Here is a 17,540-nt window from a genome sequence, read left to right as displayed (position 1 = left end):
TTTGCAGGTGGTTGATGTTTATGGTGCCTGTAGTGTCGTGATTGTCGGATTCATCGGTGGTCGGTCAATGTGTCGGTTGGAAAACCATGACGTCATGGATGACATCATGGAAACGTATTCTGGAAGCAAGACTTTCTTCTGGCGTTGGGTGGGCCTTGGCTGTGAGTGCTTTGGTTTTTCGTGTGTGATGGTGCATTTTGTTGCATTTATGGGATCTTTGGGTGATTTGATAGGTCCTTCGTTTGACTATTTGGGTGCCGCTAGATTTGAATATCGTTTCTTGGGCTGTACTTCCATATCTTGCTTATCTGGAGTTGTCTTGATGCCAGTACTCTTGCTTTTTCTAATACCCTTTAAAGTTTGAGGTTTTACCTTGCTGGATGTTTGTCTTATTGTAGAAGGTTTCATGTCTTATGTTTTCTTTGATGTCTTAGTTGTTTCTTGGTCTTGCTATGTAGATGCCAGATGACGTTTCTTTTTCAGGTTATTGAATAAAAAAAAAAAAAAATCCTACATATTATATTCCTTTGTATATTCAATATTCAATTGTTGGGTTGAGCTCTATCTATATATATATGTGTGTGTGTGTGTGTGTGCACAATCACCATACCCACCCACATCCTTTCCTTTGCCTCTCACCAACCATTTCTCCAATCTGCTTAATTCCAGCTCCATTAATTAATGATTTGTTTGATGAAATACATGGAACACACCTATTTTCTTCGATTGCTCGTATTGTTTCTGGGTTTCTCCTTTGTTTTGTACTCTGTCGCAATTCCTACCTCAAGTATGATTCAATTTAATTGGATCCAATCCAATATACTTCTTTCAATATATATAAGTAGTGGTGTGTGTATATATATGTGTGTGTGTGTGTGAGTTCTGATGTGTATATATATTTGTGTGATTATTAGGAAGCGTCAAGCCAATCAAAGAAGAAGTATCGGTCCAGGATTTACTTGCTCAGGTTTGTTCTCTCTCTCACTAGTTTATTAATTGAGCCTAAATATGAGTGAAATTATGTAATTATATATGTATATATGAATCATCTTAAATTAAATTGATATATAGGATATAATGGATTTGAGGATTGATGGGGAGATATTAGAGGAAAGATTGATAAAAGGGAGGATGGACATGGAAAAGAAAGAGACAGACTATCCAGGAACAGAAGCAAGCAATAACCATGATCCAAAAGCTCCCGGAACAGCTTGATTATTATTGCAGACATATATATATATATATATCCCAACAGGTTCAAAGATTTAGTTTCTTATGTTGTTATTTGGATTAATATCCTATCTATCCTTTTTAGGCTATACCTTTTTCTTAATATCCTATCTATCTTGTTAGGCTATCTAATGGAAGTTTTCACTTTTAATATATAACATGAAAGTTGGTTAATATGCAAAAATTATTATGTGTTGGTTTTGTTATCTCCCAAAAAAATTGGGAAAGAGAAGGAAATGTTATAATATTTAATGAAATTTTGTTTAAAATGCCTTTCTTTTTTAAAAGATAAAATTTATGAAAAAAGGTATAATAATAAATTTATTAAAATAATTTTTTTTAATTTAATATGATTATTATTATTTATTAAAAAAAATATGATTATTATCATTTTATTTCTTTTTTTTAAAAATGATAAGTGGTTAATATTTTTACTTTTATTTTATATATATATATATAATAAAAGTAAAAATAAAAGTGAAGGATGAATATCATTTTTCCCTTCTAAATAATCTTTTTGACGTATTTGTTATTTTAAGCAAAGGGGAGGGAAGAAGTGAAATTAGACAAAGTCCCACTCGTGATTGCTGTCCAAGCAAAGAAATGTACTGGTGGATCCACATATTTTTGATTGATCTTTTCTTTTCCGTTTATTTTTTAGTTATTGTTATTAAAACATAATTCAATGACCTAACTTAAGAATTAATATGATATGGTTCTTTTTTTATTGGCATAGGTAATACTCAAAAATTTTGTTGCTTTTCATAATTATTATTATTATTAATTTGGTGAATTAAATATTTGGACATGCTAATATGATATTTGAAGAACTAACCTGAGCCAGTTTGGGCTTATAAAAAAATAATTGTATCCAGCTCGTTCTCGTTTCGACGTAAACTATTTTTTTCAGGTAAAATATGATACACTCCCTCGTACACATTCTCCTTTTCCTCCACCTTTAAAGAAATTGGAAGTTGAATTGATGGGGGAAGATTACACACCCCCTCATACACAGCCTCCACCTCCACCTTCAAAGAAATTGGTAGATGAGGCAAAGGAAAGGATGGAAGTTAAATTGATGGGGGAAGATTACACACCCCCTCATACACATCCTCCTTCTCCTTCACCTTCAAAGAAATTGGTAGATGAGGCAAAGGAGAGGATGGAAGTTGAACTTAAGAGGGAAGATTACACACCCCCTCATACACATCCTCCTCCTCCTCCTCCACCTTCAACGAAATTGGTGGCAAATTGGTACATGAGGCGAAGGGAAGTTGTACTAATGGACGAAGATTACACACCCCCGCGAATCCTCCACCTTCAAAGAAATAAAGTGACTGTTTGGCCAGAAATGATGCAAGCAATTATTAAAAATTAAATTATTATTATTATTATACTCCTATCTTTTTTTCAAGCAACTTTCCTGAATTTGAATAAACTCCTCAATTAGTGTAATTTGTCTGGTCTATGTAGCTCTAACAATTGAATTATCACGTCAAAATTAGGTCCCCTATATAATTTATTTGGATTCATTGAGCCGGCAACTCCAGTCGATCACGCGAATTTTAGTTACAAGTTGAGTCCAATCTAACATGTAAAATATTTAATCTGGACTAAATCTTAATTTTATCTTTAACCCTAACTATTCAATTACTCCAACTCATTTTTTTACTTTTTTTTTTTTTTTTTTTTTTTTTTTTTCCTATTTTTACTTTTAAACTTGAACTTTAATTTAGGATTAAAAAGTCAGATTAATTTGAATTACCTATAATGTGATATTGAATTCGTTGTTTTTTTTTTTTTTTTGACACATTTTAGTTTAAATTACTAATAAAGAAAAAAAAAGATTTTAAAATTTTATTACAAATTACAAATAAATTCATAAAAAATTAAAAGTTGAAAAGAAAAATGGTGATCATATTTTGAATAATATATATAATGTATTTAAAATTTATGTATATATATGAAAATAATATTAGAATTTAGATTCGAGTTGGTAGCATCTCAACCCAAACCTAATATTTGAATTTAATTTTTTTAATCCACGCCAATCCTACTTGTAAAAATGATTTATCCAAACTCGGGCTGAACTCAGATTTGGTCGGGTGCACTCCTAGGATCCATTCATTTGACATCATCAAAGAAGGTTAAGAAATGATAAGTAAAAGTGAAATGAGAATATCATTTTGGTTTTGCGAATGTCAAAAATGGATATAAAAGGGTAATTTCGTCGTTACATAAAAGTTGTGTACTATATTTGTCATCGATTTAACATTATGGGCCTAACCCAAACCTAATATTTGAATTTAATTTTTTTAATCCACGCCAATCCTACTTGTAAAAATGATTTATCCAAACCCGGGCTGAACTCAGATTTGGTCGGGTGCACTCCTAGGATCCATTCATTTGACATCATCAGAGAAGGTTAGGAAATGATAAGTAAAAGTGAAATGTGAATATCATTTTGGTTTTGCGAATGTCAAAAATGGATATAAAAGGGTAATTTCGTCGTTACATAAAAGTTGTGTACTATATTTGTCATCGATTTAACATTATGGGCCTAACCCAGTGGGCTCCTTTTAATTAGGGTTGCAACTCGAGCGGGTTGAGTGGGCTTGGCACTCATCTCAGGTTAGGTCCATATAGAAAATATTCAGCCTAAGTTCAGCCCGAGCCGAGCTGCCCAAGTCTAGCCCATACATAATTTTGTCCAATCCAAGCCCACACTAAGTCCACCTCAGAAGAATTTGTGTTGCAAAATATAAATCAATTAATGTTGCACCCATGACTTGTACTTTTTCAGCTTAAATCTCAAGCACACTACCAACTTAGTTACTACACTATTGTGACTTAAGTCTAATTATAAATATATATAATATTTTCGGACTTTGGTTGGGTTTTGTTCTTCATCCATATCAACCCAAGCTTAGCCCGTATTGAATTTGGATTCAAAATATATAACCCAGGCCCAAACCGAAATTAGAAAAATACTGCTCAAGCCCATAAAATTTTGGACTGGGCTCAAGTTATATAGAGTTCTGCCCGTCCAAGTTGCAGCCCTACGTGTAATTGCTTAGCCATTATCTACATATGTTACTTTGAAAGTTTGAGTTTTATTAGATAGTCAAGTAAAAATAGACAAAAAGTTTGAATTAACTAAGTTGTACTGCTTTATCAATCTTTTGTGATCGGATCAATAAATTAATGTTGTATTTCGGTAAGGAAGAAGGAAGAAGTATGAAGAAAAAATAAAAAAAGAAGGAACCAACTTTTTTTATTCGGTAGAGATGATACAAGGAGAGAAATGAGAATATGAAAGATCCTTTACAAATTTTCATTCGCCAAAAAATGGGGAAGACAAGTGAACTATTATTGAAATTTTAAATTAATTACTATCCTAAATTATACCAGTTTTAAATTATACTGATTTACAATATAAATTACAATATTATAAATATTATTGGTTTATTTTAAATTACAAGTTTAATTGGTAAAAATAATTAATTTTCTTTTCTTTTCATTCTATCTTAATATTAATGAACATAGTAAATTATGAGTTTATTCTATTCTATTCTATCCACCGAACAAAAAGAACGAAATACACAATATCTTTATTAGGGATGTCTTATCCATTTCTTATTTTCTCCCTAGCTTCCATCTAATTTTTTTCTCTTGTACCAAGGAAAAAAGAAAAGAAAAGAAAAAATAAATAAAAAGTACAAAATGATATACCTTATTTCCGGTGTATCTAGCAGTGAAAAGAGTCGAATACCGGCCATTCCAAACCTAGCGCCAAGCTTCAACCATCACAGCTTAGTGGAATAAATTTAAATTAATTGAAGTGTTAAGAATTGAACACTTGCTCGTGTATGGAACGCGAGGAGATATACTACCAGTCTTCCACCAGATAAAAATAATAATAATAAATATGGAGAGAACATTTTGATTTTACTGGTGTATACAAGGCGAGGAGATACTACTACCATCACAGGAAAAATGAAAATAAATTATAACAATGGTAATTATAATAGTAAAAAAAATATGGAGTGAGAACACTTTAATTTTATTGGTGACAAGGTGAGGAGTTACTACTATCACATAAATAATAATAATAATAATAATAACAACAAAATAAATATGGAAGAACTGAATAATAATAATAATAATAATAATAATGACAACAAATAAATATGGAATGAGAATAATTCAATTTTATTGGTGACTTCCAGGTCAGGAGAAAAATAATAGTAAAAATAACAGCAAATATATAGGAGTGAGAACACTTTAATTTTATTGGTGACTAAATTGGACAATAAATTATGTCCTCCTTTTTGGTGATGGTAGCAATCTCATCCAGATTCTAAAAAAATAAATGTAAGTTAATCCATACTATTTCTTCTCTTGTATTAAACATTTTTTGTACCTAACCAGCTTCCCTGCATATATAATCGTCTCTTCTCATCACCAAAAACTCAACTCACTTTACTTCACCAAAGCCAAACTATTTATTCAATATGAAAGTGAAGGCTTTTCTCACCCTATTAGCTTTGTTTCTTCTTTCTTTTCACATTCTTTCAACCGCTGCAATTGAACCAAGTAAGTTCTAGATTAAGATGGTCAAATTTTAATTTGTTCACATTCTTTCATGTCAAATAACTGAGATGTCATCTATATTTACATGTCAGTTTGTTTGTGCACTGATTTTATTAAATTGTCTTGTTATTAGGAGAAAATGGAGATGGAAAGAGGAGGAGGAAAATAGAAATAACAGACTATGTAGGGCCAGGAGCAAATCCTCGCCATGACCCAAGACATCCTCCAAGTGCAGAAACGATGCAAGCAACATACATGGACTATAATGATCCGGGAGCAAATCCTCGCCACGACCCGAGACATCCTCCAAGTGCGGAAATGTTGCAAGCAACATACTTGGACTATAATGATCCAAGAGCAAATCCTCGCCACGACCCGAGACATCCTCCAAGTACGAAAATGATGCAAGCACCATACTTGGATTATAATGATCCCGGAGCAAATCCTCGCCACGATCCGAGACATCCTCCAAGTGCATACCTGGATTATACTGATCCCGGAACAAATCCTCGCCATGACCTGAGACATCCTCCAAGTGCAAAAATGATGCAAGTTCCATACCTGGATTATAATGATCCTGAAGCAAATCATCGCCATGACCCAAGACATCCTCCAAGTTCAAAAATGATGCAAGCACCATACTTGAACTATAATGATCCTATAGCAAATCCTCGTTATGACCCAAGACATTCTCCCCTAACTGATTGAATACAAACTTCATATGTATGGCAGTACGAGTGAATACAAGTAATTTACTACTTATAAGGAATGCTTTCTCTTTAACATTTACACTGCGCGCACGTATTCTCTTTCTAGGATAATCCAAGTGCAATGCAAATAAATATTTTATATGACAAATGAACTTTAGATAATGTTATTTGCTATTTCAGTTTTAAAAGAGAATTCAAAAACATAAATTAAAACAATTTATAAAAGAATCAAATCACTTTACAAAATATGCGCTTTGTCCCCATTTTTAAACAGACGAAAATACCCATATTAGACCTTACCACCACATAAATATTATGTCCATAAATGTAATTTCAGAAACTAAGAAACTCTATCCCACCTTTCGTTTCTCACATCCCCTCGCTCTTACGGTCATACCTTCCCACCATCGTGAACCTGTCTAATATTATGTTCATAAATGACAGTATGCATAAGCCAAGCTAAATAAAGGCATACAAATCATAAAGCAAAATAATAAAATAAAAAATAAAATAAAGACATACAAATCATAAAGTAAAATAATAAAATAAAAAATATACTTTTGTTAAGAAAGAGTCACCGCTTTAGAACGGAAACCATCAACTGAAGTGACCAAAGGTCAAGTCACCATCAAGGCAACAGCTTCAAAGTTTCATCCACAAGGCGCCTTCACACATCCAACCCGCACAAGATCAAATTAAGCCAGAGAAAACAAAAATCAAACTAGATCAGATATCTAATCGAAGGGAAAACAACAGATCCACCCTGTCGAGCCGGAAACAAATCAAACAAGAGCAGATCAACCCACCCAAAAACAAAAAATGACGTGAAAAATTACCCACGGGATGAACTTATTAAGACACGCCGAGATTATTAACTTGTGAGAGGCAGGAAAAGTCACCTCCCCACCCCTATGAAAGGGAGCAGGGAGTAAATCGGAAGCAGAGGAGTGGCTGAGAGAGAGAGAGAGGGAACAGAGGGAACAGAGGAAAAGTTAGAGGCGACTGAACACAGTTTTATATATATAGTGGTTCTTTCCCATTATCTAACATTATGGGCTTGACCTAGTGGGCTCCGTTAAATGCTCAACCATTATTTAGGTATGTTACTTTGAAAATTTAAGTTTGATTAGATCAAGTTGAGTAAAAATTAGACAAGAGGTTGAATTAACCAAAACATACTCTACCAACCTTTTTTATTCGGATCAATAAACTAATATAATGTGAGACATTTTGCTAAGAATAAAAAGGTGTTGATACTTTTCTCTCGTTGTCATAATCGAGATAAAATAAATTTTGATAAAAAACAGGTGTTAATTCTTTTAGGTGATATTAGCATTCTAGCAATCCTATCTATATTATATTAATCTGGATTTAGATCAACATAAAATAAATGCAAATTAACTATTCAAATTAATTTCTTCTCTTACATTAAATATTTATTGTGATACGTAACTAGCTTCCCTACATCTGTAGTCTATATTCTAATCACCGAAACCTCAACTCACTTTACCTCACTAGAGCCAAACTATCTCTTCAATATGAAACTCAAGGCGTTTCTCAGATTACTGGCTTTGTTTCTTCTTTACTCTCACATTCTTTCAGCCACTGCCGTTGAACCAAGTAAGCTCTAAATTAAAGCTAAAACATAAATATTAATATAAAATTTTAATTCGTTCACATTTTTTCATGTCAAATAATTGAGATGTCATCTATATTTATATGTCATTTTGTATGGGCAGCTATTTTTATTAAACTGTCCAGTTATTAGGAGAAAATGAAAATGGGAATGGAAAGAGGAGGGGGGAAGTGGAAATGACAGACTATGCAGGGCTAAGAGCAAATCCCAGGCATGATCCAAAAAATCCTCAAAAGTGTGAAAACGAAGCAAACAACATACATGGATTATAATGATCCAGGATCAAATATTCGCCATGATCCGAGACATCTTTTAGGGGCGGCAACGGTGCAAACAACATACTCGGACTATAATGATCCAGGAACAAGTCCTCGCCATGACCCGAGACATCCTCCAAGTGTGAAAATGATGCAAGCAACATACTTGGACTATAATAATCCCGGAACAAATCCTCGCCATGACCTAACACATTCTCCAAGTGCGTAAATGATGCAATCACCGTACTTGGACTATAACAATCCTGGAGCAAATCCTCGACGTTACCCAAGACACCCTCCAAGTGCAAAAATGATGCAAGCAACATACATTAACTATAATGATCTTGGACCCGAGACATCCTCCTCAAAGTGACTGAATACAAAGTTTAGATGTATGATAATATGATTGAATAAAAGTAATATACTACTTATAAGGAATGCTTTTTTGTTTACATATATACACATGCGCAACACTAGTATAATCCAAGGGCAATGCACATGATGACATAAATATTCTATATGACAAATAAACTTTATACAACTTCCTACTGCATTTAAAAAAGAGAATTCAAAATCAGAAACTAGAATAAATTACAATTCATTTAAAAAAGAGAATTCAATTCATTATAAAAATCATACGTAAATATTCACTTCATAAATATGTTTAATTAAATATAATGATTATCATTTAACCAAGCATAACCAATTGAAATGAATTTATCTAATTTAAATATGAGTTTATCTAACCTCCCTTTTGCTGGGGATGTTAAGATTTGTCCCCATTTATATACAAAAATAAAAATAAAAAATACCCCTATTAGACAGTGCCATCTCATAAATTTTATGTCCATAAATGTAATTTCAGAAACAAAGAAACTCTAACCCACGTTCCTATCTCACTTCAGTGTTGTTTGATAAAATTGAAAATTAAGCACTGAAAATTTTAAGTACTGAATTTTAAGCACTAAATGTATTAATTTCAAAACCTGTTTGATTACATTTTAATTTGAAGTGCTTATTTTATAAAAATTGTTTGTTATATATAACAACTGAAGTCTGAAAGTTATACATATTATATTTTTGCTCTCAATATCTAGTACTCATAACAGTTTTATATTTATAATACAAAAATATTAATAAAACAACCACATTCTCTTAATGAAATAAATAAATATATGGATTTTGTATTACATAATATTTAAAATATATGAGTTTTGGATTGAATAATATTTAGGTAGGGTATAGAAAAGGGTGTTACAAAGATTAAGGAAAATACTTGAAAAATAATTCTTATTTAGGAATAAAATTCTATTTTATAAATATTTGATGGAAAATTTTAATCTATTGATTTTGGATTACATAATATTTATGTAGGTATGGTGTTACAGAAATTAAAGAAAGTAAAATTTAAAATATATGTGCCTTGAATTACATAATATGGAACATAATTCTATTATATATTTTCAGGGCCTCGTGGGATTAGTCGAGGTGCGCGCAAGCTGGCCAGACACCCACGATTAACCAAAAATAAAAATAAAAAATTAATTCTATTATATAAAAAATTAATAAAAATTTAAAGTATATAGGTTTTGGATATCAAAAAGAATGTTATAAAAGATTAAACAAAGTAAAATTTAAAATATATGTATTTTGGATTGCGTGGTAGAGTATTGAAAAGAGTGTTAAGAAAGTATGTGAAAGATAATTCTTCTATGATAATAGAATTCTATTTTATAAATAATTACATAATATTTTTGTAGGGTATAAAAAAGGTGTGGGTATAAAAATAGTGTTAAAAATATTTTTAAAAAGTACGTGAAATTGAATAGAATTATGTTATATAAATAATTATTTTTTAGAGTGAATCAATATAAATGATAACCAAAAGGCTATACCTGTTTAAAAATTAAAATATATTAGATAGAATTATGCTTTTTATTTTTTTGAAATTTGTTACATTTAATTCATTTTCATTAAAAAAATCACAAGAGAAACCTAAAAGAGATAACACAATTATATGAGGATAGAGTAGTCATTAAAAAATTATTTTTTAAACCCAACCACTTACCGTGTTCTGCAATAAGCAACAAGTAAACATTCCCCCTATGTTTAAAATTTTGGCCTCTTTTAAGTAATAATTACCATGTTAAGCGGTGTTCTAAAATTTATCAAATAAACTTATTTTTAAAAATCACTTATTGTGTTTTGCATTCAGCTGAATTAGGAAATCAAACAAGTCTCGCTCATACATTCCCACAACTATAAATTCTTTCTCAGACTTTGACACCTCTGTCATGAAGCCGCTGGTTGGCAAAGTCGCCAAAAATTACCGATCAGACTCTTGCAGGTCATTGGAATTGTCCAACCAGTTTTAATCTTGCACAGTCTCTCAACTACCGAATATTTGGATTTTCGGTGGATTTTGGTGGTGTGTGGGTTAGGATGTTGTTTATGGTGGTGGAGGCGGCATTGGTTGTGGCGGCGGCGGCTGGTTGGATGTTCATTTCATTGGATGCATTTGAATTTACATTCTCCTTCGAATCAAAAGAAAACATGGGATATTAATTTAGAAAATGGTCTCTCATTATATTTATAAGAAAATAAGGATGAGTTAATATGAGACACTATGCATTTTCTTAATTTAAAGATATAGAGATAACTATAAACATACAATACAAGTGTTTATTTTCACACGACTGTTGTGAATCCTCCAAATAGTTGTCTTGAGCGAGATGAACTCAATAAGAATGTTTGGAATAGTATAGTAGACAACTTCATTGTATTTAAAATTTAAAATATTATTTAATTTATAATTTTAAAATATATATATTAACAATGAAAATTTTATATAGATACAGATATACATATGGATCGACATTATGGGCTGGCCCATTTAACAAAGTCCGGTGTGTCGGGAATGAAAACAGGATCAACCCCTTTGTTAAATGGACAGCCGGGCTTTAACATATAGATGTTGGTCTTGATTTTGAAGATTTTTTAAAGTAGTTAATGGACCAATACATTCCTTTGATCCTATTAGGAGGAACTATATTTCAAACTCTGCTATTTTAATTGCAGTGTTATATATTATATATATATATATATATTTTAAGATTAATAAGTGTTCTATAGATAAACACACTTTTACATTTTTTTTGTTTTCTGTAATTAGCCAAACATACGTCGTTGTAAGCAATTCTCAAAACATAATCGTAGACTGTAGTTCAGTGGTTAGAAAATGAGAAAATGAGAAAATGAGGAGGACTCCTATTTTTGTATTGGCGAAGTATCAGAAATTCAGAATCTAAAAACATAAAACAAAGGATAAAGAAAAAGAAAGAAAAAAGAAAAAATAAGGCAAAAATAATTAATATGTGGGACCACAGACGCAATGCAAAGCGGATGAGGAGGCAAAGGACAATGAATTGAAGGCGGCTTAAAAAGCGAAGGCGCACCAAAAGTAAGTTGGACCCCACCACCGCGTTCTCTTCTCCTATTCCAGGTACAGGGTTACTTTTTCTCATTTGCAGGTGGGTCCACCTTTGGCTTTTTCTGTCGTCTGACCTCATCCTCCATCCCCCTCCACCAAAACTCATGGCTGTGATTCACCGCTTCGCTGCTACAACGCCACCTGTCACCACATTAAAGTCACAATAACTTCAAAATACTGTAATATAGTATTTAATTTGAAAAAATGAAACTCATTTTTTATTTTGTTTTTATTTTGTTCTTTATATCTAATATATCATCCTTCACGTCCTTTGTGCCTTTCTCGACTCTCTTTTCTGAAGGTTTTTTGGTTCTTTTATTATTATCCTCCCTAAAAGACCCAGAGAGTGAGGGTTTTTGTGTGTTTTAAAAGTTCTGTGTCTCGATATAGGCACTTATATATATATATATATATATATATATAGATTTTAGAAGAACACATCAGTAAGAGGGAAATGCCTGAACCCAAGGAGGCAATCAAGCTATTTGGGGAGACGATTCCATTACCGGAAAGACAGGTTACGGCATGTACACAAGAGAGGTTCGATGTTGGTCGTCAGATTCCGATGATGTCCAAGGTTGCGGTCCTTCTCTCCCTCTCTGTATACTTGCTTTGATAAGTTATTTTCTCTTGAAATGGAAAACCCAACTCATCTTAATGATGGTTAATAAACTTTAACGTTCCGTTTGGTTGCTGAGAAACAATGGGAACATGAAAGTGAATGAATACTTGGACTCTTGGACCTTCCGGGTCCCGGAATCTCATGTTTTTGTCATTTTCCTATGTTTTCTGGGCAACCAAACGTTATTTCGCTGGCAAATATGGCCGCTCAAGAAGTGATGTGCTTTTCCGTTACCTTTATGAAAGTAATGGCCTCGTGTAGTTATCTGAAAATTAATTCCAAATATTGTATACCATTGGAAAGAGTTGCAGGTCTCCTATTTTTCAATCCACATTTTGCCTTGTTCAATTTTATTATTCATCTAATGTTTTTCTTCCTATTTTCATGTTGCAAAGCAGAGTTATGTTACTCTTATACTTTGTTTCTTAATAAATTTGCAATGATATATATATTTGATTGTTTGAAACCCTAGAAAACTAAAGCCTCCACTCAAATGCTTGTTACTAATTTAGCACTTTGATTTTGTTCAGTTTAACTATCAATTTTTAGCAAACAATAACATAATATTCCGAATTTCCTTTTCATTTTTATTTTCTTCAGTTCATCCATGAAATCTATCACAGAGTTCAATGAAATCGAATTCTTGTGCATTAATTCTGTAACTTTTTCTTTGTAAAATTAACTCTTAACTCGAGAAAGTGACATATCAACATAGAGCGATTATCTTCTATTTTAATTCATCCGTGACCATTAAAGTCAAAATTAGATTATGTTTTATTCTTGAAAAATCTTATAGAGGCTGCTTATCAAGTGGCTGTTGGTTTAACATGGGAAGATTTAATTTTCATTTCTATTTTCCCACCTTCTGCACAATTTTCTTGTTATATATTGCTATGTTATTGATTCACCATAACAAAATTCTATATATATAGGTAGTGCAAGCTTAAGTACTGGTAAATTCTTTGATGCTCAATACTGTGTCAATACTGTAGATTGAGGAATTATCACTTTCCTTTCAGGATGTTTGTAGTAAAGTAACAAAAACAAAAGCTGATGATGGTCATTTGGAAGAGTCTAAAAAGCCGGATAAGTTTTCCGTCACAATGGATGGTAAGGAGGAGGACCATAAAATGTATAGGGACAAGAATGAGGTGCAAGCAAGTCCTAGGCCGAAGGAGGACCAGCCTGAGACCAGTAGTACAGACCAAGAGAAGGTTATGAAGAAGCCAGATAAGATCCTTCCGTGTCCCCGATGCAACAGTTTAGAGACTAAATTCTGCTACTTCAATAACTACAATGTCAACCAACCCAGGCATTTCTGCAAGGGCTGCCAACGATATTGGACTGCTGGTGGAACAATGAGAAATGTTCCTGTGGGTGCTGGCCGGCGAAAGAACAAGCACTTAACTTCTCAATACCACCAGATATTTGTGCCCCCAAATGGTGTGCCAGTCACCAGGATCGATGTTCCTGACTCAACCAATCAACCAATTCTCTTGTGTGGTGATTCTTCTACCTCTTCCATGCCTTCAACAGGGAATGGGACAATGATAAAGTTTGGTCCTGAAGGACCTCTGTGTGAATCCATGGCTACTGTACTTCATCTCAGAGACCAGAAGAGATGTCCTGAAATGGCTTCAGTCAGAGAAAATAAAGAGGAACAACCATCCTCATGTAGCTCTTCCATGGAAGCTTCTGGTGTCCATGAAAGTAAATTACCTGAAATTGTTATGCGAAAAGAAGTGGGCAGTTTGAATGTATCCTGTGATGACATTGCTCAGCCACATCCTCTGCAATGTTACCCTGTTCCTCCTCTGGTCTTCAGTTGGAATCCATGTTGGAATAATGCAGCTTCCACAATGGCAGCTCCGCGCTCTTCTGAGATGGTCTCTATACCGAATGGCATTAACCCTAATCCGACTCCTCAGTGCTCCACGCCAATGCTGGCAGCTCCTGGCATTTGCACACAAAGCATTCCTTTACAGTTTGTGCCTGCACCATATTGGAGTTGCATTCCTGTTTGGGCTCCCGGAACAAGGAATATGCCATTCACAGAATTTAATGGTGGCTTATCTCCATCATCTTCCGCTAGCAGTGGTTGTTCAGGCAACAACTCACCAACTTTAGGCAAGCATTCTAGAGATGCAAATTTGGTGGATGAGGAGAAATCAGATAGGCGTCTTTTGGTTCCGAAGACATTGAGAATCGACCGGTCAAATGAGGCTTCTAAGAGTTCTATCTGGGCCACCATGGGTTTTAAGTCACCACAACAGGAAGAAACGGAATTAAGATTTGGTATCTCGAAACTTTATAAAGTAGTGCAGAAGGAAAGGGACTTTCATCAGATTCCATTAGAAGCCAATCCTGCTGCTCTTTCTCGCTCTCAAACATTCCAAGAGAGAATATAAAAGGAAATCTAATGTGACATTTTTGCTTGAAGAACTCAATGCATCTATAATCTTGTCATTGCATATTTGCTTGGCATTACTTTGTCAGTTCAACTTCCCGGTGCTTGTTCTGCAATGAAATCAATGGGAATGCTCTGCTTTGCGGAATGGAAATAAAGAAAGGTTTCAGCTCTTGGTAATTTGAAAGCTGCGTCAGACAATTTGCAGGGTTCTTGATACACCTATTTCAGAGTAACCATCAAGACTGTGAATAACAAGGAATAGAGGGTGAGTGAGTGATTTATTGTCCATGGCCTAATTTTTTGTTCAGATTGTAGCAAGCTCATATGTGCATCTGTGATTCGGAAACTACACATCTCTTTTACATTTCGTATGAATTTCAAATTACATCATAAATTTCAACTGCTGACCGCGCTCTCTGATTATTATTATTATTATTTTCTTTGTCATGCTTGATGCTTGTTTGCTATATTTCTATCTTGAACATATTTGTTTATATAGAATTTTTTTTTAATTACAAAGCTTTTAGTAACAAATACTAGAGGTGAAGAAGAAAGAAACAGTGCAATTACATGAAATTTAGTAAAGGGAAAGAAATAATAATAATAATAATAATAATACTCCCAGTACTGAATAATGTTTGGATGTGTGTGCATTGATGTTGACAACTCTTATAGGTATTGGGTACCCGGTGTCGATAATATAGTATCGGGTTGTTACAAGGTAGATTTGTTTCATATCGGATTCAAATGAGAGTGTGATTGGATATAAATGGGTAGGTATGCAGTTACCCAACAATTTCAGCTTTTGGATAAATAAACAAACGTTCACTCATTACAGTTGATATCAGAATCGGACCCGATTCTTAATTCGGTGTCACGTCAAGCGCCCGATCCGAAAGATGTCCGGGCGAATTATCCGGGTAGGCATGATGGCCCGACCACAATTAGGGCATTGCGAGTTGTGATGGGGTCGGATTTGAATGAGAGAGTGATTAGGTATAAATGAATGTGTATACAGAATTACTAAATAACTTAATTTTTTTAGTAAATAGACAAGCTTTACCCGTTACAACAGTCAATAATAAATTAAGATTTTTATTTTTATTTTTTTCGGAAGGTAAATAAATTAAGATTTCCCGAACTGTATTGTCATGACAATTCCTAGTTGTATGATTGTATCGGGCACAATTGGCTGGAGATATTTATAAAGTATCAAATTTTGAAAATTACTGTTTGTTGACTTTGGCATACTTTTTCCAAAGCCAAATGGATCAACAGTGATTGCAAATTTACCGTTGCTTTTGCACTCTTTTATACTAGTAAAGCCTATGTTGAAGTTTTGTTTCCTTTTCCTTCTTTTGCCTGGAAAAGGTCAGTTGTTGATAAGGCAAGAATAATTGTTCACTTCCAGAGGAATATAATCCCTTTATGACTCATCACCTTCAAAAGAACGGCTTGGGGAGTCTTTTGGATAAAACCCTTTAAAAAGCTAATATTATCATGATTAAAAGACCAAAAGGCATGCTCAATCCTTGCTTTTGAAGCCTTTGAAAAAGTAAATTATCAAACCACACCATAACTCCTTTCTACGCCCTTTTTGGAATATAATAGAACATTTTAAAAAACACAGAGAGATCAGGGCTTTTTGACTGTCCCAATTCAAGTAAGGATTCTGGGCAAATTACATTAGCTACCCTTAGATTTTTTAACATGTAAGTATGTTCCAGAGATTATGTACACATTGAAGCACATTTAAAAAAAAAAAAAAAATTAATAAATTTTAAAAAAAAAATGAAAAAGAAAAAGAAGGGTGTTGGAATGCTTTTGGTGAAACCAAAATTGTTGTTGAGAGCTGGCTCAAGGCCTGATCAAAATGAATCATAAATCGGCCCAAGGGCCAGCCCACGCCACAAATAGGTTATTGGTTATAGGTTATGGTTGGGCGTGCAATGTACATAACCCATCTGGTGGTATGGACGCAGATGCTACAACTTTTTTAACGTGACACACATAGCCCATCTCGTGTTATTGGTATGCTGCTTCATGTGCAGTGGCCGACATAAGTTGAATCCAACAAAGGAGATATTATTACAAGTACCATGCAGTACGAACCAATGTTTTGGTATGCCAAATTATTATATAGTCTGAAATTATTGGTGCCAGTCAATCACTAGTGACACCTAAATAAATTATAAACTTTATTTAATTGTTTATAAGTTTAACTAGTAATTAGCTGAGACTATTAGTACCAGAATCATGTGATAACTAATAATTAGTTGAGACCATTGGTACTTGGACCATGTGATAATTATAACACAATTTTTCGCTCAAGAGAACTTGAGGTCGTGTTGAGGGTTATTTAGTTCCATGCAGTGTTGCTTCATTTCAGTCTTGGTTTAAAGTTTGTACCAATTTTATCATATCCCTCAAAACAAAAACTAGTTTCAACTTTAAAAAAAAAAAAAAACAAAAACTTTCAACCAATAAATGCATGACTTTGTCTTTGCACAACAAAAATAAAGAATAAAAAATATATTGTCAGTACATAATAATTACTCATTTGTCTTTGTCCATGGGAAACACGGAGAACAA

General features: G+C 33.3%; 2 protein-coding genes across 3 annotated transcripts; both read left to right on the top strand.

Annotated features, from left to right (window-relative positions):
• The first annotated feature begins 355 nt into the window (after nt 1-355).
• On the top strand, nt 356-1,957 carry LOC132293137 (uncharacterized). 2 transcript variants are annotated; one of them, XR_009477780.1, is made up of 3 exons: nt 356-483; nt 915-967; nt 1,072-1,957. XR_009477780.1 is itself a non-coding variant. In XM_059790478.1 (3 exons), the coding sequence occupies exons 1-3, from the start codon at nt 682-684 to the stop codon at nt 1,213-1,215; spliced, it is 303 nt and encodes a 100-aa protein (XP_059646461.1). In that variant the 5' UTR covers nt 495-681; the 3' UTR covers nt 1,216-1,957. The 2 variants fall into 2 exon arrangements, 1 of the variants encoding a protein (XP_059646461.1); XM_059790478.1 differs by lacking the exon at nt 356-483 and adding an exon at nt 495-787.
• Nucleotides 1,958-12,169: 10,212 nt separating this feature from the next.
• LOC132293135 (cyclic dof factor 2-like) lies at nt 12,170-15,363 on the top strand. The gene is made up of 2 exons (XM_059790476.1): nt 12,170-12,493; nt 13,558-15,363. Exons 1-2 carry the CDS (start codon nt 12,371-12,373, stop codon nt 14,944-14,946), a joined length of 1,512 nt encoding a protein of 503 aa, XP_059646459.1. The 5' UTR covers nt 12,170-12,370; the 3' UTR covers nt 14,947-15,363.
• Nucleotides 15,364-17,540: the final 2,177 nt, after the last annotated feature.

Source organism: Cornus florida, unplaced genomic scaffold, assembly GCF_030987335.1.
Source record: "Cornus florida cultivar Cherokee Brave unplaced genomic scaffold, ASM3098733v1 CherokeeBrave_3.0.0_Hap2_Chr02, whole genome shotgun sequence".
NCBI classification, from domain to species: domain Eukaryota; kingdom Viridiplantae; phylum Streptophyta; class Magnoliopsida; order Cornales; family Cornaceae; genus Cornus; species Cornus florida.
This window is presented reverse-complemented; position numbering and strand designations above follow the sequence as displayed.